General features: G+C 41.9%; 1 protein-coding gene across 1 annotated transcript in view; it reads right to left on the reverse strand.

The window, feature by feature from the left end:
* MDN1 (midasin AAA ATPase 1) overlaps positions 1-25,530 on the reverse strand; it is a 126,816-nt gene that overhangs the window by 94,760 nt on the left and 6,526 nt on the right. Inside the window, exons 3-22 of the mRNA XM_066612686.1 lie at positions 25,114-25,338; positions 23,795-23,902; positions 23,503-23,695; positions 21,832-22,044; positions 21,378-21,509; positions 20,807-20,910; positions 20,060-20,174; positions 14,963-15,150; positions 14,594-14,675; positions 14,044-14,139; positions 12,912-13,024; positions 12,526-12,674; positions 12,375-12,435; positions 10,433-10,644; positions 7,848-7,951; positions 7,309-7,453; positions 5,341-5,437; positions 1,529-1,642; positions 608-755; positions 331-441 (exon numbers count right to left, since the gene is read on the reverse strand). Of these exons, the coding sequence (XP_066468783.1) occupies positions 331-441; positions 608-755; positions 1,529-1,642; positions 5,341-5,437; positions 7,309-7,453; positions 7,848-7,951; positions 10,433-10,644; positions 12,375-12,435; positions 12,526-12,674; positions 12,912-13,024; positions 14,044-14,139; positions 14,594-14,675; positions 14,963-15,150; positions 20,060-20,174; positions 20,807-20,910; positions 21,378-21,509; positions 21,832-22,044; positions 23,503-23,695; positions 23,795-23,902; positions 25,114-25,338 (2,710 nt within the window). The remainder of the gene's footprint in view (positions 1-330; positions 442-607; positions 756-1,528; positions 1,643-5,340; positions 5,438-7,308; positions 7,454-7,847; positions 7,952-10,432; positions 10,645-12,374; positions 12,436-12,525; positions 12,675-12,911; positions 13,025-14,043; positions 14,140-14,593; positions 14,676-14,962; positions 15,151-20,059; positions 20,175-20,806; positions 20,911-21,377; positions 21,510-21,831; positions 22,045-23,502; positions 23,696-23,794; positions 23,903-25,113; positions 25,339-25,530) is intronic.

A 25,530-nucleotide genomic window follows, 5' to 3' on the forward strand; every position in this document is an offset into this window, starting at 1 on the left:
ATATTGATGTGCTCGAACTGAGCTCTACGTGCAAATTTAAGTCCAATATAAATTAATTCTTATATGCTCAGAGTTTTATGGTTAAATAAATACATAGACAGAAGTGTTTTCTAGCAATGTAGTTTACTGTTTCAGTGAAAATGGAAGAGACAATCCCCCCAAAATTGTGTAAATATCAACTGTTTTCAGGATGGATCATAGATGCCCATGAACAGGTTTCAATGAAAGTCTAAAATGTAATAAATGGGATGTTTGATATTAAAAAATAAGTCCTCAACTGAAAACAATTCCACTTTTTAAAAATTCTAAATAGATTCCAAAATCATTTGCCTGCTTGAGGATGCTTTTGATGTTTCCGGAGAGAATATGTTGACATATCAACTTCTGAACAATCGGGTAAGAAACTCTGTCCAGCTGCGTTAGGAATCCCAAGCAAAATCCCTATTGGAAAAAATTTAAAAAACAGATTGTTGTTTGGTTTTTTAAAGCTTCAAAAACAATATTTTAGGTATTAACATTAAAGAATCTTGAATAAGCATTTCCAACCCTGGAATTCTAGATTTAAAAACAAAACAAAAATTAGGAACAGAGAAAAAAAACCAGTCACCTCATAAAGTGAGCGCTGTATGTTGTTGCACGGATTGGATGATGCAAATCTCAAAGCTCGGCACAGTGTTCGAAGGCTGTAGTGAGGCTTGTGGCCTCTCCCATCCACCAGTTTTGTTTCACACTCTTTTCTCACAGACAAATAAAAGCTATAGAAGTAAAATAGTAGACAAATGATGTTATATTTTTTCTTAAGTTAATTTACCTGGGCTTAATTCCTAATTTACTTTAGAGGGTCTTATCCTGAATTGATGCCTTCCCCCTCAAGGCCTATAAGAGAGAAGAGGATTCCACAAGGAGTTCTTTTTCCCCCCGTTTTTGCTTATACCACAGTCACTACTTCTGCTATGCAAGATGTCTACAAAAATGAAGAGATCCCCGACTACTCAAGTGCTGTTTCTCCCCTTAAATTTATCTCATTCTGGCTGCAGAAACGTGAAGCAACAACATATTCTGAGAATAGTAGTAAATTACAAGGAAGACAGGACAAAAAGGCCAAACAAGCATATTTTTACAGGGCAATGATTAACCATATGATCACATGGGTTGTTCAATCAAGTAGGATTGATGCAGTTGTTCTGGAGTTAACCACATGATCACATGGGTCGTTCAATCAAGCCAGATGCTGCAGTTCTGGAGTTCGACTTAGACCTGGAAGATCCAGGTTCAAATCCCTGCTCAACCATGACACTTCCTGGGTGATCTTGAGCCAGTTGCTCTCTCTGAGCCTCGCCTACCTCACTGGGTTGTTACAAGAACAAAAGAAAGAGAGGGATTACATACACCACCCTGAGCTCCTTAGTGGAAGGACAGTATAAAAATGTGAAAATATAGTATTCATATATCCCAGACCACTGTATCATTGACAATGGGAAGTTCTTTTTAAGTTTTTTTGCTCAGAAAGTTCAGGTGTGCAACTTACTTTATGATCCCTTCCACTACGTTTTTGCTCACATTCAGGCCTTTCAGATAATCCATGATAAGAATCTGCAGGTCTCTTTCATTTTGTAGTTCTTCTATGTAAAGTTCAGTAAACCTATAAGAGGATATTATGTTGTAATACTCTTTCCTGCTAATTGTACTAAAGTGTACTTAAGGATGAACTGGCCTACCAACACCAAGATTTATTAAACAAATACTATCAGCATTATAGACAAGTGATTTATCAGAATTCAAAGAGAATTGATGATTTAGTGGCTGAGCATATTATGCATGCAAAGAACCCCAGGTTCAGTCCGTCAACATTTCCAGTTACAGGCTCTCAGCAGAAATTCTTTTCCCTGAGACTTTGGAATGTCTACTTTGACATCAAAGTAGATCATACTTGGCTAAGGTGGAGCAATAGTCCAAATCAATGCAAAGAAATTTAATATGTTCATGTTTTCTTGCAGGATGAACACTCCACCGCCACCTTTAGGGAGGGGGAACATTGTTCATAGCTCATGAATTTCAGTTAGGGAACAGTTCCAATGGAAAATAAAGTGATAAGAAATCTGATCAACAATTTGGCCTTAACCCAGTCAAAGGAAAGTCCCACTTTGATTTCCAGGGTCTTCAAGTAATGTCCCTTTCTGCAGGGACCTACTGCAGAAAATACAGCAGTGCAGCATTATTCTGAAGTAATATTGAAAAAAAAACACTTGGCATTTTAATATACAGTTTGTTACTTAGCCCACAGGCTGCTTCTGAAACATGGATTAGGATTAAATTTGGAGGTACAGGTAGGACCTTGGTATCAACTGATTTGGTATCCACTGTTTGACTCAACACTGATACTGGGGTCCACCTCTAAATGCCTTGTAACAAGGAAAAAAAGCACCAAAACCCAATTTCCTACTTCATACTGTTTACAATTATAATTTCATTTCATTATTTTCCCAACCTAGTGGCTGAATGAGATATAGCATCTATACAGTTCATTCTGAGGCAATAATGGCAGAGCACAAAATCTGGAAGTAGGTCTTTAATGCTATTTTTCCCCATTGATCTGGTATCCACCAATTTTTTTAATCCTCTGGGGGTTCCAGAACAGAACCCAAGTGGATAACGAGGCACGACCTGTATTTCAAAATTTTCAGTACAGGTTGAGTCTCATTATTCTCAAGGGTTCTGTTCCCAGAACTCATGTGAATGGTAAAAATTGCACTATAGCAAATCAATTTAAAAAGCAAAGTTCCTTTGCTCAGGTGATTTAAAAATAGCCTTGCTGACCTTTGTGATATTAAGACAGAGTGATTAAGATGACAATCAAACAACCAGTCTCTCTCCAGGCCCTTAGAAAAGATTATCTTTCTTTCATGTGTTCAGGGGGAAGGGAGGGGGTCGCTTGGAGAGAGAATGATTGATGGATTGTCAGCTGGCTTCTCTGCCTGGCTGCACCGGGCACGGGGCAGCACCAACAACAGCAGGAGCTTCGAAGCCCTTCGTGGGCTGCTCCTTTTTCTCCTACTGCTGCATGAGGCTCCAAGTGGCAGCTTCTCTTATGCCCGCGCAGCTGCTGCCTGACACCTTGGCCCTGCGGCTCACCTGAGACAGCCTCGCGGCACAGCGGTTGAAAACCACTGCTTTAGACAAAGACGACAAATTCAACCCAACACAATAAACTTCTCCTCCTCCTCCTGAGTTGGGTGTGGGTGGGTACACTCAGTGGCACAGCTAGCGGGGGGCAGGGGGCGGTCCATCCCAGGTACCACACTTGGGGGGGGTGTAACACCACAAACGCTCCAACATCGCGAACATCGCAGAGGTTACGAGTAATCCCATCCTGCCATATACCGTTGGATGCGGAATTTCCAGCGGAATGCAATGCAATAAACTGTATTGAAATATCTCCTTTCCATCAAAAGTTATGGCCGAAAAACCAGAAACCAAAAAATGCATGGAACCCTATGGAAAATGAAACTCAGCCATATCACATGTTTACTCGCGAGTAGGCAAACATGCCATAGCTCGTCAGAAAGCGCAGGCTGAGAGGAATCCAATCACACCAGAATGGTTCCTATCCAATGAAAGCAGCCCCCAAAAAACACCCAAGAAGGAAGTCCCTCCCTCCAAGCAGACAAATGTATTGAGCCCTGTGGAAAGCGAAAGTAAGCTGCACAGTCGAGTTTACTCACAAGTAAGCAAATGCACCTTGGTTCCTGGTCAAGTCAGACAAAGAGGAATGCAAGGCTAGCTGCATGGTTCCCATCTAATGAAAGTGGAGCTCAACAAATGCTCCAGAAAGCAGCCCCCCCCCCCAAAGAATAAACCAGAGGCTTGAGCTGGTAAGGTGGGCACTGGGGAGGGCTGAGAATCTCAGTGATTTTTTTGTGGGGGGGAGAGGGTGTTATTGCAGGCAGACTACAGAGAAAATTCACTTGGTGAAACAGGGCTGGCTTCCCCTTATTTATCTGTTTTTCTTTAATTTAATTGTTTATAATTATTTTATTTTGCTTGATGATGTCACTTCCAGCCATGACATCACTTCCGGTGGGTCCTGGACAGATTGTCATTCTAAAAAGTGGGTCCCAGTGTTAAAAGTTTGAGAACCACTGCCTTAACTCAAAACAGGCCAAAGAGATCCAGGGGGGAGGGATGACACCCTAGTGACCAAAATTCTGGAAATCATGGCTTTTAGGAATAATACCATCATGTTATTCACACAACACTTCTGCATGCTCTGAAGCCCAGAGTGATACAAGACAGCCTTGTGCCCCACATTCTCTACCACATGTAGGGGAATTTAAGGGAAGAGAGGCTCAAGAGCAACCACAAATTATGGTCAGCTAGCAAGTCAAGCCAAAGAAATGTAGGTCTTTGCATTTTAATACAATGTGCTTTTATGGGATGACAAAATGGATGGTTTTAGTCTATGGACTAACTCAAACATCAATACCTTTTCAGGAATATTTTATTTCATGCAATCAATGAGATTTGTATTTTTGGAAGCAATTCTTTCATCACAACTATATAACAACCCATGTTCACCCAGACTTTATGTATGAACATAATTTACTGAAATTTCATTAGCAAGTCTGCATATAAAGCAACATGCCACTAGGTAGCTGCAGGGTTGTTTTTGGCCAATGCAGGGAAATGCAAAAATCTTCAATTTGCCATTAAGGTCAGCACATGGTTCATTACAGTCTGAGCTGTTGGAAATTCACAGGGGAAATCAAAGTGCAAGTCTAGAATTTAGTGCTTAATAAACTCTGATGACTTAATTCTCACAGCTCCAGCTTGCCTAGTTAAACTGCAATGTATGGACTATATGAAGGATCAAAGCAAGCATAAAATTTGTGTGTATAGCTAACCTTCACCTGGCTGTTTTGCAACTTGCATATAATGTTGACTTATGAGAAGATGATCAGCAAAGCAACGCAGATCACCATTCCTTTATTTTTCCTATGAGATCACGGCACAGCTTGAGTGTTCTATTCCCAGCCTGATGCCTTAAAACAAGCTTAAAGACCATAGCTCCCAAACAGTGTACGTCAACCACTTTTTCCTGATGTGCAATGTATCTGGCTATCAGAGATATTTCTTTAAGCCATTTCTGCCCAACTCTGCATATACGAAGCAGGGATCAAATGTGTACACCTGTAAGCTGGACAAAAATTGGTTAATGAGGGGATTAAACCAGATGCATAAACAGTAGTATATTATGTACAACTACTACCACCCGCACACAACAGGACATAAAAATTGTTTACAACTCTGGCTGGTATCAAAGCTGATCCATTCTGTTTCTACCTGTTCCGTATTCCTGGAGGTAGATTTCTTTTTCCAACATCAGTGGCTGGATTCATACAGGCAAATAAACGAAATTCTGGATGACGTACCAGTGGCTCTAAACAGAAAGAAGCACAAGCCACCGATTTCATTTCTGATTACCCTCAAAACAAACCAACATCTGAAATGTAATCAACATCCATTGAATATTCCAAAAGAAGGTAGTGTTGGCAATAGATAGCTCTCTCATATTTAGGTCTTCTATGACCTATGGAATTCCATGCTTTGATTTAGAAAAAAAAGACTTATATCCCTCTCTAAGAACCACAGAGTAGCACACAAGGGGTTCTCCAATTTATCCATACAGTACTCTGTTGAAAGATTACGATACATGAAATTCTAAATGAATGCCAAGCAACACTCAGCTCCAAGCACTGAAATAATACTCGACTCAGCACAGGTAATGGTGTCATTTCTGCCCTCAAAAAGAGAAAATAGCCCATGTCTGACTTGGCTACATATGCCAGCAGTTGTATGCTACATTCCCCAGCTAATGTTTCAGAAATGCCTGGGTTTATGCCACAAAGGAAATGCAAGGCAGCACATTCATGTAGAACAGGGGTCTCTAAACTTTTCGGCTGAAGGGCTGCATCAAATATCTGAAACAGTGTCGAGGGCAGAAAAAAAATATATAATTTAAATAAATACATTAGAGATGGAACTTAGATGAATAAGTTCCATCTGAAATGAATGAATGAATGGGCTCAAATGTCTAGGATTTCTCCAAGCACCAACACAGCCCAAGAAAAAAAGCACACACACTAAAATGGACCCCCATTCCCCCACCTCACAAGCAAAACTCTGGTTGTGTTTGGTCAGCTGGGCCAGAGGCTCTCAGGGGAACAGAGGCTAGCCACAGGCCGGATAGAGGGTCTCTGGAGGCCACATCTGGCCCCTGGGCCGGGATTTGGAGACACCTGATGTAGAACAACAGTAATTTTGATCTAATCAACCAAACTACCTTTCCAGAGAGGCACAAATCAAACAAAATGTTCCAAATGCCACTGACCTCTGAAACAACCACCCATCTTTTTGGTTCCATTTACAATGTGTACATTAAAACAGAACTGTTTTTACAATAAATGACAAATGACTTCAATACAAATACAATCCCATTAAAAATACAAGTGACTAAAGCCTGAGGACAGGTTTCCTAATAAAGATCTTAATGAAATACGCATGTGTTCACATTGAAAATCCTAGATCAGTGGTTCCCAAACTGTGGGTCAGGACCCACCAGTGGGTCACAACCTGATTATTGGTGGGTCGTGAAACTGACAAGCTGATAGCTGACAAGGAAAATGTAATGAGCCTAATTAAAAACCAAAAGGAACAGCATGTGCATGTTTACTCACAAGTAGGCAACTGTGTCTCAGCTCTTAACAAAGGCTAGGCACAGGGAAATGCAAGGTCACCAGAATGGTTCCCATCTAAGGAATGAGGAGCTCAAACACTTCAGAAGGTGGTTCCCCCGCCTAGGGGTCCCTACCGCCTAGTATATTTTTACTGTCCTAAAATGGGTAAAAACAGGCTTGAGCAATTGGTCAAGTGAAACTTTTTCTGGTCTCATAAAGCTAGGTGGGTTCCAAAAGTATCATTTTAAGAAGTGGGTTCCGGTACTAAAAAGTTTGAGAATCACTGTCCTAGATTGTTTTCTTAAGATCTGAGAAATCAAATTCATATTTGATCCAAAAAGTTGTCATTCATCCTGAATGATAACACAGCTAAAGACAATTATGAGATTCTCCCTTTTAAAATAGGCATATAACCGAGAGAGACCAATTCAGTGTTCTTTTTAGTAGAAGTTTTTAGATAACGTTAGTTTTTAGTTTAATGTTTATTCTGATTGCATTCTATTGTAAACAGCCTTAATTGTTCCTTTTTCTGAGCACAAATGTGGTATATAAATTTTAAAACAAAAAACAATACCTGTGTCTCCTCTGTCTAGCAAGACTAATGAGCCGGATAATCCTTCCAGTAAACCACTCAGACATTCCAAAGTTTCTGCTGCAGCCAAATTAATCTCGTCTAATAGAACCCATTCTCCTTTCTTTACAGCTTGTGCCAGGGTACCCTAAAAGCAGAAACAGAGTAGAGAGTCAGTATAACAGAATCAAACTTTTGATGCTATTCTGAAAATGTGGCTAAATTGATGATCCAGTAATGGGACTGGATCAGTGCTTCCCAAACTCCTACAAGGGAGTTGGGAGCACTGTAAGTGGTTGGGGGGGGAGGGGGTAAGGCAGCAACAGGATCCCTAGGATCTTGCTGCTGCTGGGGTTGGGAAGGGCAATTTCCTCTGTCCTAGTTCCAGAGAAATTATACTGTATTAGGTACTATTTGCACACCCAGTATTTCTCAAGGAGATTTCACTAATCCCTCTAAGGATTTTCTTTTTTTGCTATTATGTTTTAAAGATAAAATTAAGATGCAACGACAAACAAAATTGCCATATACAAAATGACTACCTCGACAAATGCGAAGATCAGAGCATTTTCTGTCATCTTCATCTGTTGATGGGCATGGTTCAATCGAATACCAAGTTGTTCCCACTTTTCCTTCAATGGTGAGCCTACATAAAGAAAGTCAAGTTATAGTCATCACAAAGGGTAATATAGCAAGAAGATTTATGAAGACAAAGCAATGGTTCTACATCATACAAAAAAATGTTCAAATTTAAACCAGATGCCATGAGGAAGGTTATTCAGATTTAGGAAATCAGAAGCTAAAATAAGATAATAGTTGACATTGCAGAAGAAATTCAATTGTTTGATCAGCAACTTTTAAACTAGTGTTCTAACCTTATGAAATCCTACTAGCACAATAAGGTCACTAAACTGAACTAGTAAGCATGACATTACGGAAGGTGACAAAAACAAATCTGAAGCCTGGGAAATAAGGAATTACGAGGGTCGCCCAGAAAGGAATGCACCACATTTTTTTTCTCAGCCTACAGTAATGGTACGAATGCGAAACTTTAGATATACATTATTTGAATTTTCAGGAGTGCGCACACAAATTTTTGGTTTCTTCAGACAGATAGTGTAGCTGCAGCAGTGTTTCGAAATGGCGTCTGTAAGTGATGTACGTTACAAGCAGCGTGTCGTCATTGAATTTCTCACTGCAGAGAAAGAAACTGTTGGGAACATTCACAAACATTTGTGTACAGTTTATGGAGAATCTGCAGTCGACAGAAGTACGGTTAGTCGCTGGGCAGAGGGTGAGGCCATTAGAAGGCGGTTCAGCAGAGGTCCAAGCTTTGCAGCGTTCGGGGCGGCCATCCACGGCTGTCACACCTGACAAGACGCAGCTTGCTGATGTGCTCATTCGCGAGGACCGACGCATAACGACTAGGCAGTTGGCGCTGAAGCTGTCAATCAGCAAAGGAAGTGTGGATGCAATCATCCGTGCTCTTGATTACTCAAAAGTGTGTGCACGATGGGTTCCGCGCTGTCTTACGGTGGACCACAAATCTCTCAGAAAAAACATTTCTTCTGAGTTGCTGAAACGTTTTGAAGATGAGGGGGAAGCGTTCTTGTCCAGGATTGTGACAGGTGATGAAACCTGGGTTCACCACTTTGAGCCCGAAACAAAACGACAGTCGATGGAATGGCGTCATCCTCAATCTCCACAGAAGAAAAAATTCAAAGCAACTGCTTCCACCGGTAAGGTCATGATCACTGTATTTTGGGACTGTGAGGGCGTCATACTCATTGATGTGATGCCAAGAGGCAGCACCATTAATTTTGAAGCTTATGTGAAGGCATTAACCAAACTCAAGAAGCGCTTCCAGCAACTTCGGTGCCATAACAACCCAGGTGAATGTTTGATTCAACATGATAATGCTTGGCCTCACACAAGTTTGAGGACTTCGTAAAACATCACTAAACAGGGTTGGACTGTGTTACCCCATTCACCCTACAGCCCTGACCTAGCTCCTTCAGACTTCCACTTGTTTGGGCCATTAAAGGATGCCATTCGCAGAAGACATTTTGAGGATGACGAAGAGGTGATTCGCACAGTGCAGAAATGGCTTCGTGACCAGAACAAGGAGTAGTACCGACAGGGCATACAAGCCCTTGTGTCTCGCTGGAGGAAGGCCATAGAACTGGACAGAGATTACGTGGAAAAATAGGGAGTGTAGAAGAAACATCATTCTTTCTTGTGTGTAAGTTTCATTGTGTTCAATAAATAATTGTTGAAGAAAAAAAATGTGGTGCATTACTTTCTGGGCAACCCTCGTATTAAAATGTTTTACTCCAAAGATCTGATTTTCATGAAGTGCATAAAAGAACAGCAGCACTCATTTTTAACCATTTCTAACTTACTTGCATGATCTTGCTTTGTTTTCAAACAAAAAAGACAGTCATAAAAGGTTATCAATCTTTATTAAACCAGATATCACTAACGTAATTAATTAGGCAGATCTATCCCATCTTTTCCCCTTCTCATTTACCTTAATGGAACTATATATTTTTTTTTCCCTTCCTCTCATATCTTTCAAATCCAGTGAAGTTATTTCAGATCTGAAATCCATCTTGGACTATTTTAATATTTTTTCCACCTCCCACCCCCACAGTCTAGGCTGTGCACTCAAAGATAGCTATGTATTAAATCTATAATAATTTTTATATTTCTATCCTATCCGCATTAGAAAGTTCCAAGAAGTTTACATAGGACTCCCAATGGTCTCTTATCTGATCACAGGTCAGGTTCACAGTCACCAAGTTTCAACAATGCTACAGCATCAGATGCTTCAAAACTTATGTTTTGCTTTAAAATCAACCAAAGGCTTTATTTATTTATTATAAATGCACAACTATCTGAATGCTACAGGAAATCACGCTAATCAATTTGTTAAAGTCAGGTGCTCAATGAGAACACAGCATAGCCAGATTCAATTTCTAAGAATTAACCACATGCTTAAACCTCTCCCACTGAATCAACTGAAATTAGAAATACTTAACATTACAAGATTGTGCCCTGTAAGATCAAAGGAAAAATGAACAAGAATGTAACGGTTGAGGGATCCTGTAGTTCTTGGAAGTCTTACCAGATGCATTTTCTTTCTCTTCCTTATTAACAGCAGATTTATACACATGCTGCATCAGTTTGAGAAGATCATGCCAACGTTTCTGCACATAACATGTCTGGATGTGTCCCAAGAAGGTTCGATTTTGCTTTCTAGAAAAGGTCTGCGTAAAAAGCTCCTCAAAAGATTCTCGCAAGGGCAACCAAATTTGTTGGTTATCCACTGGTTTATAGCTGTGAGAAAAACAAGATTCAACCAACACCTCCTACAACTGCAGGTGGTAAAGTCAGTCACACTAAATCTGAGAATCATTGTACAACATTAGAGCTCTGTGTGCGTGAGCATGAATTTTCTCCCCTCACAAAGTCCCCCCGTTTCACTCGGTTTTTCAGGGGCACACACAAAAGGTGGTGAACTGATGTTGCATGCCCCCTACTCATCACATGCACCCCTCCCTCCATAATTGTTCTTTCCAGTACCTTTTAAAAAAGTTGTTTGCCACCTCAATGAACTGCTGCTTTGGTGCAAATCTAGGCATGTAATATTTTCAATAGCAAATGCCACTTACGGCCAATGCCCTGACTGAATAGTTTCATTTGGTCTCTGTGATGTCATCAAACAACCAAGTCTAAGGGTTTCACTCACTATTTCATTCAACAACCTCACTATTTCTGGGGAGCACAAGGCAGATTTTAAAAATGTGACACCAAACAAACAGCCAATCAAGACAGCCAGCAGCAGCAAGTTAGCAAGGAAAAGACAACTTTTGAATGGCTTTCAAGAAAATATTCTTCATATAGGATGCTTAAATCCCTTTATTGAACAGCAATTTGAAACTACAGAAAATTAATAGTGCAACACTATTTTTAAAAAGCCAGATTATTGGAAAATGGAGGATTTTAATTATTCAATTTTAAACTGTATGTAGAAAAAACACACTTTTAGTGCATATTTCATACCTATTATTCTAACTAATAATATCAAGTGCTATCACCACTTAGCTAGAGAACAAGTCAATTACTACACAAACCAAAGAGGTTATTTAATAAAACTTTTAATGCATATCATTTACAGTCGTGCACCACTTAATGGCAGGGATCGGGACAGCAATTCACATTGTCAAGCAGGGCTTGACACAATCCGGTCCTTTTGCAAGGAAGGGGATGCTCAGCTCCCATGCAGAGGGTCATCTGAGCTTCCCAGAGGCAGCATGCACCTGCTCGCTTCCTCTGTGGAGCTCAGACTGAGGGAAATCATTTCTCTCGCTTCCGGTTTCACAGAGAAAACCAGAAATTGCGCAAGAGATGCGATTTCCCTCAGTCTAAGTTTTGCGGAGGCAGCAAGTGGACATGCTCTGCCTCTGGGAGGCTCAGACAACCCTCCAGAGGGGAGGGGAGCACAGCTCCCCTCACTTTAGGAGGTTGGCATGTGCACCCCCAATGACCATGTAACCGCACATAGTCACTGGTTATGCAATCCCAGCCTAAGCCAGAAGGTGGCAAAGTGGCGCACTCCTGTAATTGAAAACAATAAAGTTGCATCTGCACATTAGCACTATAGCAACATCCTTTCACATACAGTGCTTCAGTTCAAATTCCGAATACCTCTGTGAGAAGGACAGCACAAGCAATAGCTGGACATAACCCAATTCTAAATCATTATGTGGACATACATTCTGCCAAATCCTGTATAGTACAATTAATGAGTGTATTCCAACCCCTTTTGCAGAGCACTTCTCTGCTGTTGGAAGCTCTTAGGCATGTGTGAGGCACCTTCCCTTTTCAGAATGCACTGCCCACAACAGGAACAGTACTCCACAAAAAGACTGGAATACAACCCAGTAGTAGCACGTATGGTGGCAGAGTTAAGCACACCATACAAAATAGAAGACATTAATTCTGAAGTTCAGGTTATCATGACTTAACTCTAGCAGTTGTCATTTGCAGAATGATTAACCACTCACCCGCCTAGCAGATCTGCAATGTCACTCTGCTGATTCATATTGATAACCCTCAAGTGGTGTCCTTGAAACAACAAAAGCAAGACAATGAATTATCACACGCAATGATTTCTAGAACATCAGTAAAAGTTGCCATGATTCAGGTGCATTTTACCTGTAATATGAGCCAGGTACTGAACAGTAGATGTTTTGCCCGTCCCCGTTTCACCCACCAACAGTACTGGCTCTCCTCTGTCAACACACACAGCAAGCTGCTCAATTAGAACCGAAGATGGACGTGTGGCTGCAAAGGTCTGCTTTTTTCTGTCAAGACACAAAGGGGTAAAATCTTGAATGAGCACCACTGAAATGAAACGCCCATGGTACCTCAAAGCATATTTCATCCACTAATTCCAGAAATAGGGTCTGTGACCCAATTTCCAAAATATCCAATTATAACTAAAAATATGGCCCTAGAATTTTACAACTCCGTGTACTGCACAAGAACAGTGCAAATCTATCAAAAGCCACTGTGAAAAAAGTCTCTGAAATAATCAATACCTTTGTCCAAGTAGTGTATGTGTTTGCTTCCGAAAAAGCTGGATTCTTCCTACTGAGACTTCTTGCTCCCCTATTACAATTTCTGGTTTGTAAAGTTGACAGTAGTATTCAGCCTATAGAAAGAGAGTATGCACACTGAACTCTGCATACAAAAACAAATACAAGATGTAGTCCAGTGCCACTAGAATAGTTATCTGGTATAACTGAGCGCTAAGACAGACTGGCTGAAAGTCTAAGAATTACTTTAGGCTAGACCAGGGGTGCCCTGGGGCCACTTGCAGCCCTCGAGGTCTCTCAATGCAGTCCTCAGGGAGCCCCTAGTCTCCAATGAGCCTCTGGCCCTCCGGAGATTTGTTGGAGCTCACACTGGCCCAACGCAACTGCTCTCAGAGTGAGGGCGACTGTTTGACCTCTCGCGTGAGTTGTGGGATGAAGGCTCCCTCCACTGCTTGTTGTTTCACGTCTGTGATGCAGTAGCAGCAGCAAAGGAAAGGCCAGCCTTGCTTTGTGCAAGGCCTTTTATAGGCCTTGAGTCATTGCAAGACCTTCATTCATTCATATAAGTTCATCTTTAATACATTCATTTATGTAAACTTATATAAATTTATTCAAATTAAATGTAAATTATTTCTTTTTTTCCCCCGGCCCCCAGACACAGTGTCAGAGAGCAGATGTGGCCCTCCTGCCCAAAACTTCGGACACCCCTGGGCTAGACTAAAGGCCCACACTAGCCTAATGGGATTTTTGACTTTGCAAACTAAACCTCCATGTCATATCTCAAGCTCTTGTAGTCAGCTACTGTCAGTTTCAAATGCCATGTAACACATGGAGCTTTCTGTTAAGCAACACAAATCTAAGGCTTCCTTGGAGTACAGAACTAGTTGCACAGTTCTCCAAGTAAGGATACTAGTTTTTAGCCATTTTTCCAGAAAGAGAAATAGTTGTGCAGGAAAAGTCTGAGGGACTTCCTTCCCTCAGGAAAAAAACAAGAGTGCACCCTACAAACTTGGCAAGGAACCTTCAGGCTTTCATTATCTTTGATGGTGATGAAACCATTTTTCTCCTTAACAAAAGGAATAGTCACTCATATTTATTAAACAAGGCAAAACACACACCAGGTCTTTCAATCTACCTTATGCTTAGAAATGTTCAATTTGCTTCCAATTACTTCAGCCATCTTCAGTCTACTGCCTTGCTTGGATAGCATAGCTGTGAAACAGTCCAATGCCTGTCAGCAAGGAGAAAAACAGACTTCTAATTAACCTGCTTTTTAAACAAAGATTCTACTTTTCAATACCCAAGCCCACTTCTGAACTTCATGCAACACATTCCCCAACGCTGAAAAACAAAACCAAGGCAACTGGACAGTTTAGATGCATGCAACTCTTCATGCAGTGCATCCTTGGCACTATGGCCATCTGGAGAAAGGCAACACCTGGCTTGGGATGTTTCCAGCAACAGCTTCCGCTTCCTTGTAGCAGTTTCTGCAGCACACTCATACGCCCTCTCCATTGTGAAGCACCACTTCTGAAGCTCTGGATCAAACAGTACTTCCTTCACAGAGCTAGACCCTCACGGACAGATTTTCAAACACCTGACCCAGCCTTTCATTCACTTCCTCAATTCAATTTTACTTTATATCTCAAGAACAATGTCAAACACAAGAACAGTTGGGCTCATACCTCATGAAATATATTCAGTGCAGCAGAGGGAGAAGAGCTACTGAAGTTGAAAGCAATCCTGTTGCACCAGTTCAGTAAGTCCCTAAGCAGAAAAAGAAAAAGGCGATGTGAATCAGCTGAGGTATTTTCATTTACCTCTCTCCACCTGCACATTTCTAAAGCTTCAGTCTCACTGCATTGACCACCTACTATAATGGGGAAACTAAAAAGGCCAGCTCACCACATTTTCATTCATTAATATTATCTCCTCACTAGGAATTTCAAATAAGGTCAAGAGCAAATGGCCTCTACACATTAGAGAGAAATTATCCAGAGAATTTGCCTCCCCCAAACCGAAATATCCATCAGGTTAATTGCATATTAAAATACCTCAGAGATAACTCTCTGCCTTCTAAACTTGGCCTTTTGCTTTCTGTGATATTTGGTGCATTGCCAATTACATTCTCTTCATTTGCAATACTGCTTTTGGATAGATGCTTATCCCCAGTAAGCTGGATGTAGATATCTAACAGATGATCTATTATGGCAGCAAGCTTAGGGTAACTCCGCTGAAGAATCTAAAAGAGAAAACAACACCTGGTAAAGTAAGTATTTACTAATGTTATAAGAATTATATGGTTCAGGTCATTTTAACATCATACAGACATCAAGGGTACAAACTTCAAAATAAGATGCGAACAGGCAATTCCAACCAAAATGAAAAAAATTTCATTCTATGCACACATGTGAATGACTTTCCAGCTAGGCATGAAAAGGGAGCAGAACTGAGCAGGCTCATCCTGCCCACTGGGAATGTCGGATGTACATGCTGGAGCATTACATCTGAACAAGGCAAAAAAAATCAGCTGGCATAGGCCAACTGCAATTTGATTTCCTAATTTTACATGGGATATCAAGTCACACAGTTTGGGGGAACACAAGCTGGATTTGTAGCCAGCAGGCACCCTTCAAATATAATGAGATACATGCTTATGCTGCGAGCCCTGAATAGGTACTCGCAAGCAGACACGGTGGGCAGCAGCAATCCTTAGTGCACTATCAGTATCACTGTTTGAACTGGTCTCAGCTAAGAGTGCTTACCATCATATAAGCCGCTGAAAAGAAAATATTCCCTGTTTGCATGAAGAACTGCACTGCAATACAATGCTCTGATTTAGCCACAGTATTGCTTTTCTTAATTTGCTACTTTTTATTGCTCTCCCACTATGGTTTTATGAGCAATGAGAGCTTTGTTTTATGTATTGATTTTTAAAAACTGTTCTAATTTTTTAGACACGTCTTTTTGTTAGCCACCCTGGGTGCCCACATAAGTGGGGAGGAAGGCAGGAAAGAAATTATGGGGAGAGGGATAAATTTCTATCCTTGGCCTTTGCGAAATGTTAATCACCCTGAGCAATAAAATTTCTCTGAAAGCACGGAGCAGGAAAGCCACTGACTCTATAAAAGTCTAAATGGGATTCAAGAATTGCATTAAAGAATTTTGGTTCCCAGGCATAATTTTCAGGGGAAAACAATTTGTTCAACTTACTCCATGTTTACTGCCCACTATTTCTAATGCAGATGCCACTGTAGCCATAAACCTATAATTTGTGCCACCTGCAAAATGGGGTGGTAGTCAAGCAAAAACTCCATCACATTATTTTCTTGCACAATTAAGTTAGCCCCAGTAAGAACCACGATCAAAGAACTAATTTATGAACAAGCAAGTGAACTGTTCGTGTGGCCAGTTTTCCTTGAAAACCTTTCTGTGCCAGCTTCCAATACAACAAAGCATTTTATAAATTCAAAACAGCTTATTTTTTCACATGCAGATTATTTCAAAGATAGCTTCAGCTGTATGTACAGTTCCCTTTGGATCACTGTCTTATTTTCCACTTTCTGTTACAGACATTACAGATACTGAACTACAAATGGTAAATATACTATTTATTCTGTGTTTTCTACTAGTTACCTCAAAAGTAAGCAAACCTAAGATGGGAGTTGACATATAATAATAATAATAATAATAATAATAATAATAATAATAATAATAATAATAATAATAAAAACCTTATTTTTATCCCGCCCTTCTCCCTAACGGGACCCAGGGCGGCTAACAACATATTAAAAAAAACAGATTTTAAAAACATTAATACATAGCAGATAAAAACATTTAAAAAACACATTACAGAGGCCATAAAAACAGTAGTCAGATTAAAAGACAGAATAAAAGAGCAAGTCATCGAGGAATCAAGCCTGTAAAAAACTAAAAGATGTATAAAAATGTTAAGAAGGCCAGAAATCAGAAGGCTTGTTTAAACAACAGTATTTTCAGGCCTCGCCGAAAACTCTCAAGAGACGGAGCCATTCTCAAATCAAGGGGAAGGCAGTTCCATAATGTTGGTGCCACTACCGAGAAGGCCCTATTTCTTGCAGCCGCCCCCCGGACCTCCTTGGGTGGCGGCACTTGCGAAAAGGCCTTCTCTGATGACCTGAGATGGCGAGCCGGATTGTACGGAAGTAGGTGGTCTCTAAGATATCCTGGCCCAGAGCAGTATAGGGCTTTAAAGGTCAAAACCAGCACCTTGAATTGGGCCCGGAAACGAATGGGCAGCCAATGCAGCCCCCGGAGAAGCGGACTGACAGAGTCAAACCACCTGGCTCCGGTGACCACACGGGCCGCCGCATTCTGTACTAATTGTAGTTTCCGAACCGTCTTCAGGGGCAGCCCCACATAGAGCGTGTTACAGTAATCTAACCTTGATGTCACCGTGGCATGGATCACCGTGGCCAGGTCTGCACGATCCAAGTACGGTCGCAGCTGGCGCACCAGCCGAAGCTGAGCAAAGGCCCCCCTAGCCACAGCCGCCACCTGGGAATCCAGGAGCAGCTGCGAGTCCAGAAGGACCCCCAAGCTGCGAACCTGCTCCTTCAGAGGGAGTGCAACCCCATTCAGAGCAAGTCGATAATCCAGCACCTGCATCGAGGATTTCCAAACCAGGAGAGCCTCTGTCTTATCCGGATTTAATTTCAGCTTGTTAGCCCCCATCCAGATCCTCACTGCTTCCAGACAGCGCTCCAGGCCCTCAACCGCCACCCTGGAGTCTGGAGGAAAGGAGAGACAGAGCTGGGTGTCATCAGCATATTGATGACACCTCACTCCAAACCCCCGGATGACCTCTCCCAGCGGTTTCATGTAGATATTAAATAGCATGGGGGACAGAATTGAGCCCTGCGGCACCCCGTACCTCAATGGCCAGGGTGTCGAACAGGCATCCCCCAGCACCACCATCTGGGACCGACCCTCCAAGTAGGAGCGGAACCACTGCAAAACAGTGCCTCCAACTCCCAACTCGGCCAATCAGCCCAGAAGGATACCATGGTCGATGGTATCGAAAGCCGCTGAGAGGTCCAGCAGGACCAACAGGGATGCACTCCCCCTGTCCAGTCCCCGGCGTAGGTCATCCACCAAGGCAACCAAGGCAGTTTCCGTCCCAAAGCCCGGTCTAAAACCAGATTGAAAAGGATCCAGATAATCCGCTTCATCCAAGACCCTCTGGAGTTGGGCCGCCACCACCCGCTCAATTACCTTGCCCAGAAATGGGATGTTGGAGACTGGCCGATAGTTATTCAACACAGTGGAATCCAGGGAGGGCTTCTTCAGGAGGGGGCGAACCACCGCCCGCTTCAAGGCGAGCGGCAACGTCCCCTCCATCAAAGAAGAGTTGACCACCCTCCCCGTCCACTTAGGCAGTCCCCCCCGGGCAGCTCTAATCAGCCAAGCTGGGCAAGGGTCAAACAGGCAGGCAGATGGCCTCACACTCCAAAGAAGTCTGTCCACATCCTCAGGCTGCACAAGCTGAAAAGAATCCCACAATACTGGACAAGCAGTTGCCAAGGGGACATCATCAGACATTGTCAATGTGGCATCCAAGTCGCGACGAATACGATCGATTTTATCTGCAAAGTGTTGGGCAAACACGTCACAGCGGCTGACCGTGTATTCCTCCTGGACTACTGAAGGGGCCTGATGAAGGAGGCCCCGCACCACATGGAACAGCTCTGCCGGACGGCTATCAGCAGACGCAATGATAGTAGAGAAGAACGATCTCTTCGCTGCTACCACCGCCACGGAGTAGGCTCTATAATGAGCTCTACTCCGTGTCTGATCGGATTCATCACGAGTTTTCTGCCACCGTCGCTCTAGATGCCTGCCCTGCCGCTTCATCATTCGCAGCTCCTCAGTAAACCAAGGAGCCGCTCCGAGTCTGCGGCGTGGCAGACGTCGCTCCGGAGCAATCTCATCCACAGCCCTGGACATTTCCCCATTCCAGAGGTCAACCAGGGTCACAGATGAGGTGCCAGTCTTGGCAGTGGGAAAGTCCCCCAGGGCCCTCAGGAAGCCTTCAGGATCCATTAGCCTCTGGGGGCAGACCATAGAAAACGGTCCCCCGCCTCTGCGGAGGTAGGAAGTCGCAACAAGCCTAAACCCTACCAGGAAGTGATCTGTCCATGACAACGGAGTGATGTTGATCTCCTCTACCTCCAGATCATTGCCCCCATGCCCAGCTGTAAACACCAGGTCCAACACGTGTCCTGCTGTATGTGTCGGGGCCCAGATCTTCTGGGACAGGCCCATGGTTGTCATGGCAGCCATGAAATCCTGAGCTGCACCTGCCACAGGGGCCTCGGCATGAACATTGAAGTCCCCCAGCACTAACAGGCGGGGGACCTTCAATGCCACCCCCGAGATCACCCCAGTCAACTCAGGCAGGGAGACTGTTGGGCAGCAGGGCGGGCGGTACACCAACAGAATCCCAATCCTGTCCGGCCCTCTCAACACCACATGCAAGCACCCAGGAGACTGCTGGACAAGGCACCTGGTAAGGGAGATGGACTCACGATAGACCATTGCAACTCCCCCTCCCCATCCCTTCAATCTTGGCTGCTGCAACACCTGGAAACCTGGCGGACACAGTTCAGAGAGACTAACGCCTCCCTCCCCGTCCAACCAGGTCTCTGTAATGCATACCAGGTCGGCTTTCTCATCCAGGATCACATCCCGGATGATACAGGTCTTGTTATTCACCGATCTGGCATTCAAAAGCAGCAGCTTCAGATCCAGGGGCTCACCGCCAGGACCACCAAGTATCCAAGAATTGGGGGAAGGACCAGAAGGGGAGATGATCTGCTTACGATGAACTCTCCTTCTCCTGTAACGGCCTGTCCGACCCCCACCACCATATCTCCCCTATTCTTAAAAATCTAGGAGAAAATCATGAGATAAGTCCATTGAATTTAGACTTTTTAGAATTGCTTTTACTTTTTAACCATTTTTGCCATCACATCTCCAACCTCTCCCTACAAACACAGTTTTTCTTTTAAATGTAAGTGTTTAAGAGTCGGCATGTCACAAGAGAGATCCCCAGAGAATCTTGCCATTAGTTGATAAGATCACGGTTTGTACTTTTTCCCCACTTTGCATACCTCTTTGAGTTCTGCTTTAGGCATATTATCCAGCCGAACTTTTGTCCAATATTTGTCCAGAAGAGTAGCATGACTGTTTTGCTGTCTATACCAACTGCCACCATAGCTGAAGACTCTAAATTAATCAAGCCACAAATTATTTCAATTATAGTATTGAAGAAATACAGTTTGGAACAGAACAAACCTAACAGTTCAAGGCTTACAGTCAGTTTTACAGGACTTCCCTATGGCAGGTTCAAAGCCAGGATAATCAGAGACCCAGCCATTTACCAATGCAAAAGACTGCATTGTATTCATTAACAGGAATCAGTAAATGCTAACAGAAAGTGGGATGGAACACCGAAAAGATCATATCACAGAGTTCATAGAGCTAAACATCATGTTCTTTTAAGTCAAACCACATCTGGTTATTACTTTCTGATTCCTGTTAGCATTTGTAGAGAGCCCAGACAGTAACAGGAGGGCTGCAATCAGAGACTGGCAAATCATTTGTACCACTGGGGGGGGGGGGGGAGTTGTGAACTGCTTTCTGTAGGGTTTGCTTTTATCCACGGTTTCTAGTATCCATGGGGGGAGCAGGATACTGGGGAGCCTGTACTCATATACTGGAAATATTTAAAAATAAGTGAAACCCAGAATACAAACTTCTCATTTGTATATCTAGGATCTCTTGGGTGGTAATATCCAAATGGGTATGGATTACAGTGCCTGGGTTCTACTGAATTTCAACAAGACTATACCACCTACCTCCTGGTTGCAAAAAGATGGAATCCAGAGGCTACTTTGATACAATCACTACGTCCAGGAATCAACAGTTCCCCATTTTCCAGAAGAGGAATCAATACAGATATCTAAGGAACAAACAAATCATAGATGATTATGTCAATGGCTGGACTCCAGAGAGCTATACTCACATAACAGGATTTTCCCACCTTGTTCCCCCCCCCCCTTCACATTCTTAAAAATCTGCTCTTAAGGACTGGGAGACCTGCTCTTAAGGATTCACACTCTGTAATAGAGTGGAATGTGGTTTGGGGAATGTAGAGGTAGGTGGAAATTGGCAGAAATCATGAGACCCTTTCACCTGCAGAAGCCAAAAAAACATGTGCAACATGTTACAAGCAAAAGGCCCAGAATGTAACACCATAAAATGATCTCAAACACTAACATAGCATGATAAACTTATGTGTGCATAACTCCCCTCAACTATGAATTCCAAGTTTCTAGAGCCATAAGCTACTTAAGTCATTAAAAAAAACCAACTGTGTTTCTCATCCCAAATATGTATTCTACAGAACACTTCTAAAAGGCTACATACCACATCCAGAGGGGCATAGTCAATATCCTCCAAGAGTATCCAATGCCCTTTGCTGACTGCTTGAGTCAAAGTCCCTGGTTGCCAAACAAACTCTCCTGGTATATCTGTACAACGATACATTCCGAGTAAAGTCTAACAAAAAGAAAGGCAAAAGGTTGAATAAATTAATGTGCATTGTTGTATAAATTTTTAGACAAAAGAATGCCAAAATGAAGGTTTCTGAAATATTGTACAATGCATTTCTGCTTATTTTCTGAGCTGCCTTGAGGGCCTCCTTCAATCAATCAAATAAGCATTAATAAAAGAGCTCAATCTGCAAGACTTGCATGTCTTCTGCAAAAGGTAAAATCAACCTGGGGGCTGATCAAGTCATACATTTTTGTCCATTTTAAAATGCACTAGAGGTGAAATGTGCCATAATTTATTGAGATTGCTAAAATGCTTCCTTCATTACCTTACTATCAGTTTGATCTCCAAGCTGGACTTTAAGGACATGAGGCGGTTTTGTCCTCCCTGTTACGGCTGCCAAGAATTCAACCACAGATGTTTTGCCACTTCCCACTGGTCCTTCCAGGAGCACTGCACTTTGTGAAGCTACAGCCATAGCAAGGTTCTGAAGATTTGTGCAGGTAGACTCAACCAGCACAAAGTGGTTTAAGATACTCTCCTGTTAGGAAAGACAGAGCAATGTTTCAAATGATGGTAACGGATTGAAGTGTTTAAGAGACATGGGTAACAAGTACTGAATTTGTAAAGTGAATGCTTAACACTAAATGAACCAATATTTACAAGTCTCAAAATCCAACTTTAAATTTAGATTATAAACTTCAGATTTTGAAATTCTGTTTTTATGCGTGCAACATTTTGTTTCGGCTCAAACAGGAATCTATTTGGGAAACTTTCTTGTCAGCAAGCTGCACCCAGAAGAAGAAAAGATTTGCAAATTGCAAGTTGTTTTTGCAGATGCAGCCAAACCCCTGCTAGCTTTTAAGGCAGCTGCATTCTACACGCTTTCTAGATCTGCATAATACTTCCTATTTTCACACTTCCAAATCAAGTTCCTAGCCTCACAGCCAACTCCATCACATCAAGCATTCTCTCTTCTCTCCCTGCTTACGAATGAACAGATGGACAGCATTTGGCTGCAACATCAATCCACTGAGGACAGAAGTCTCAGACTCATTCCACTCCCTGCCCCCCACTGTCACAAGTGATTGACATTGTTGGGATCACAGAAAAGCCCATCTATTTGCTAATCCAAGGGCACTGCACACACATGATGGAGGGAGAAGGTCACCCTCACTCTTGCAGCAACAATTTTTGACATCACCAGAACATTTAAACACATATCACACCCTGCTAATACTATATAAATTAGTTCTATTAACACACTGAAATTCTAACTTATTATACCCCTGTTCCACACATACACACTCTCTCTTGTGTGTTGCTATGTAAATGTGGTAAAACTGTCATAAGTCAAAAAGCAAAAAGATTATAAAGGAGAAAAGTGGAAGACTTTTACTTTAAGACAGTACACAAATCTGAGGCTAAAGCAGGTTACCATTAGCAGCAAATCTCCAGTCTCATTCAGTTTTGAATTATTCTATAAAGGAACACCAAATGTAGTTCTAAAGTTGCTTTGTTTACTGTAGACCATATTTTCTTTTGAATGCTAAGTTAGCTAATTATGACAGTCATTCATGATGGTGAAAGAAATTATTTCCACTGGAAGTTGTTGGTATACTGGTCCTCCTCATCACATATGAAGACAACCACGTTCAAATGGTTGCCTGCTGCTTGCACTTTTCCAGCTCCTGGCTCCACCGTTAAAGTTTCTATTCTATAAAAGGGACTGTCATCACTTTATACCTCTTATTCAGAAGATAGTTAAGCCAGGTGAGCTTTCAATTTCACAATGCTGAGGTTTACAGCACATAAAATTGAACTGTCAAGTCAAACCAGGACATAGGTTGAGTGAAAGTAACATATAATCATATTTACAATGAAAGTAAATATAATCAGATCACTGTGATGGAATTAGCGTTCATGACAAAATGATGTCCATCTGAAGCAACCACCATGATTTTTAGAATACAATTTATATTTTCGACCGTTTACTTACATTTTCTTTGGGTCCAAGCTGTTGTCTAGGTAGAACAACTCCACATACTGCTACTACTTTTGCAGAGAGGTCAGCAGACACAAGCTCCCCTTGAGTGTACTGCAATTCCTTCTCTTTGTTCCAAAGGACTGTGTCTGGGTTGGCCAAGACGAGTGCACTTTCAACATTTTGCATCCGTGATTCTTCCAATAGCCTGTCAGAGTTGTAACCATGTTTATTATACTGTTTTTGAACAAGTACAGACAAATCCATCAAATACAAATTCCAAAACAACAACAACAAAGCAGCTTACTTAAGTCTGAAATGTATTAATTCTTCTGGATTAAAGATTTTTTTCAGGAAAGATAACCGATGTTCGTCATTCATGCATGTAACCAGTGCGAGACAACTTGCAGCATACCTAAGAAATAAAAGATTGGTCAAATAACATCTCATAACTCAGGATTATAGAACTAGGTTTCTTACAGAGAAGAAAGACTTTCTTGCCCAGTTCAGTCATCCAGATCACTGATCATCAACTAATGGGTCATCAGACAATGAAAACAATAACGCATTGGACTTCAGAGGCATCACACCGGTGGGCACCACCACTGTATTTTTTTTATTATTTTTGCTTAGTAAGTACAGGTCTGTAACATTTCCTCAAATGCAGTCACATACCATGGTAGCACCAAGTCTAATAAATTTAAAATAAAATATTGAAATGAATGGGGATCCACCTGAAATTGGCTCACGACCCACGTAGTGAAACAAACTGTTAGAGAATTCACAGTTAGAGAATTCAGGGCAACAATAGGGAAAGACTAAATGACATCACTGTACCCTTCAGCCAAGGGAAACAAAAACATGGTTTTCACTATAGGTATTTTTCATGTAGGTATGTCACTATATGAACCCATGCTAAATTGTCAATATACCTGCCTGCCACAAAATGCATGTATGATGTCAACATTACAATCACCTAAATGCAAATTGTTACCTGAAAATACTTCTATAAAGGAATTTCTAACATCTGAAGCTTTCCTCAGTTTTAGGTGTATTAACTAAATCAAAAGTCTCAGAGAACTTTCTTGTCACTCTTAGCTCTGACCATTGTAACCTATTGCATGCCATAAGTTGTTTGATGTTATTTCTGAGAATTTAAAGATGCAGTGTAGACCAGTAACCAGGGCATAGACCAGAGATGTCAAACTTGTTTAATATAAAGGGCTGAAGTTAGTATTCATGATGCCTGCTAAGGGCCGAAGTGACATCATTAAATATGTCGCCTTCTGCTTAAGCACATGATGGCCAGAAATATGCACTTTGTTCTCACATTGAAACACATTAGCTGCAAATGACAGAAGAGAAAATGTGCAAATCATATTTTCAAGGTATGAGAGAGATCAATTATCAGGCTGGGAGAACTCAATTATAACAGAGGCTGGATAAAATGCTTTCAAGGGTCACATTTGGCCCACAGGCCTTATGTTTGATACCCCTCTCAAAAAACCTACTCAGACTTGACCAGGTAATTCTCCACCACCTTTTTAAAAGTTACCATCCATAAAGGGCAGTTGCAAGATCACCACAGGCATTCCATGAACCATAAAAGTTATGAATGAAACTTACCATTTGACTAATGTGTCATGACTCCTCAGTAGTGGAACACAAACACTCCAGTCCCACAACTCCTTAAACACCAATTGTTCCTTTTGTAGGAATTTGTAGGCTGCCTCCATTAGATCTCTTAACTTCATTCGCCGGCGCTCATATCGAACTGTGCTTGTGTCTGAGCTTTCCAGAAAAAGTCTTTGGAATACAGGTGAAGTATCCTTGAAGTATCTTAAAGCAAATCTATGACAAAGAAAGATACTGAAAGCACCTATCATTACAGGAAAGAAACTGAACCAATTAGTTCATCTAACGAAACTAGTTTCTGCTATGAGAGCTTGTATCGCGATACATTTGTGAATCTTCTAGAACAAGGGTGTCAAACTCATTTCATACAGAGGGTCAAATGGTATTCATGATGCTTGCTGAGGGCAA

This window comes from Tiliqua scincoides, chromosome 1 (assembly GCF_035046505.1).
Source record: "Tiliqua scincoides isolate rTilSci1 chromosome 1, rTilSci1.hap2, whole genome shotgun sequence".
In the NCBI taxonomy this organism is placed as follows: domain Eukaryota; kingdom Metazoa; phylum Chordata; class Lepidosauria; order Squamata; family Scincidae; genus Tiliqua; species Tiliqua scincoides.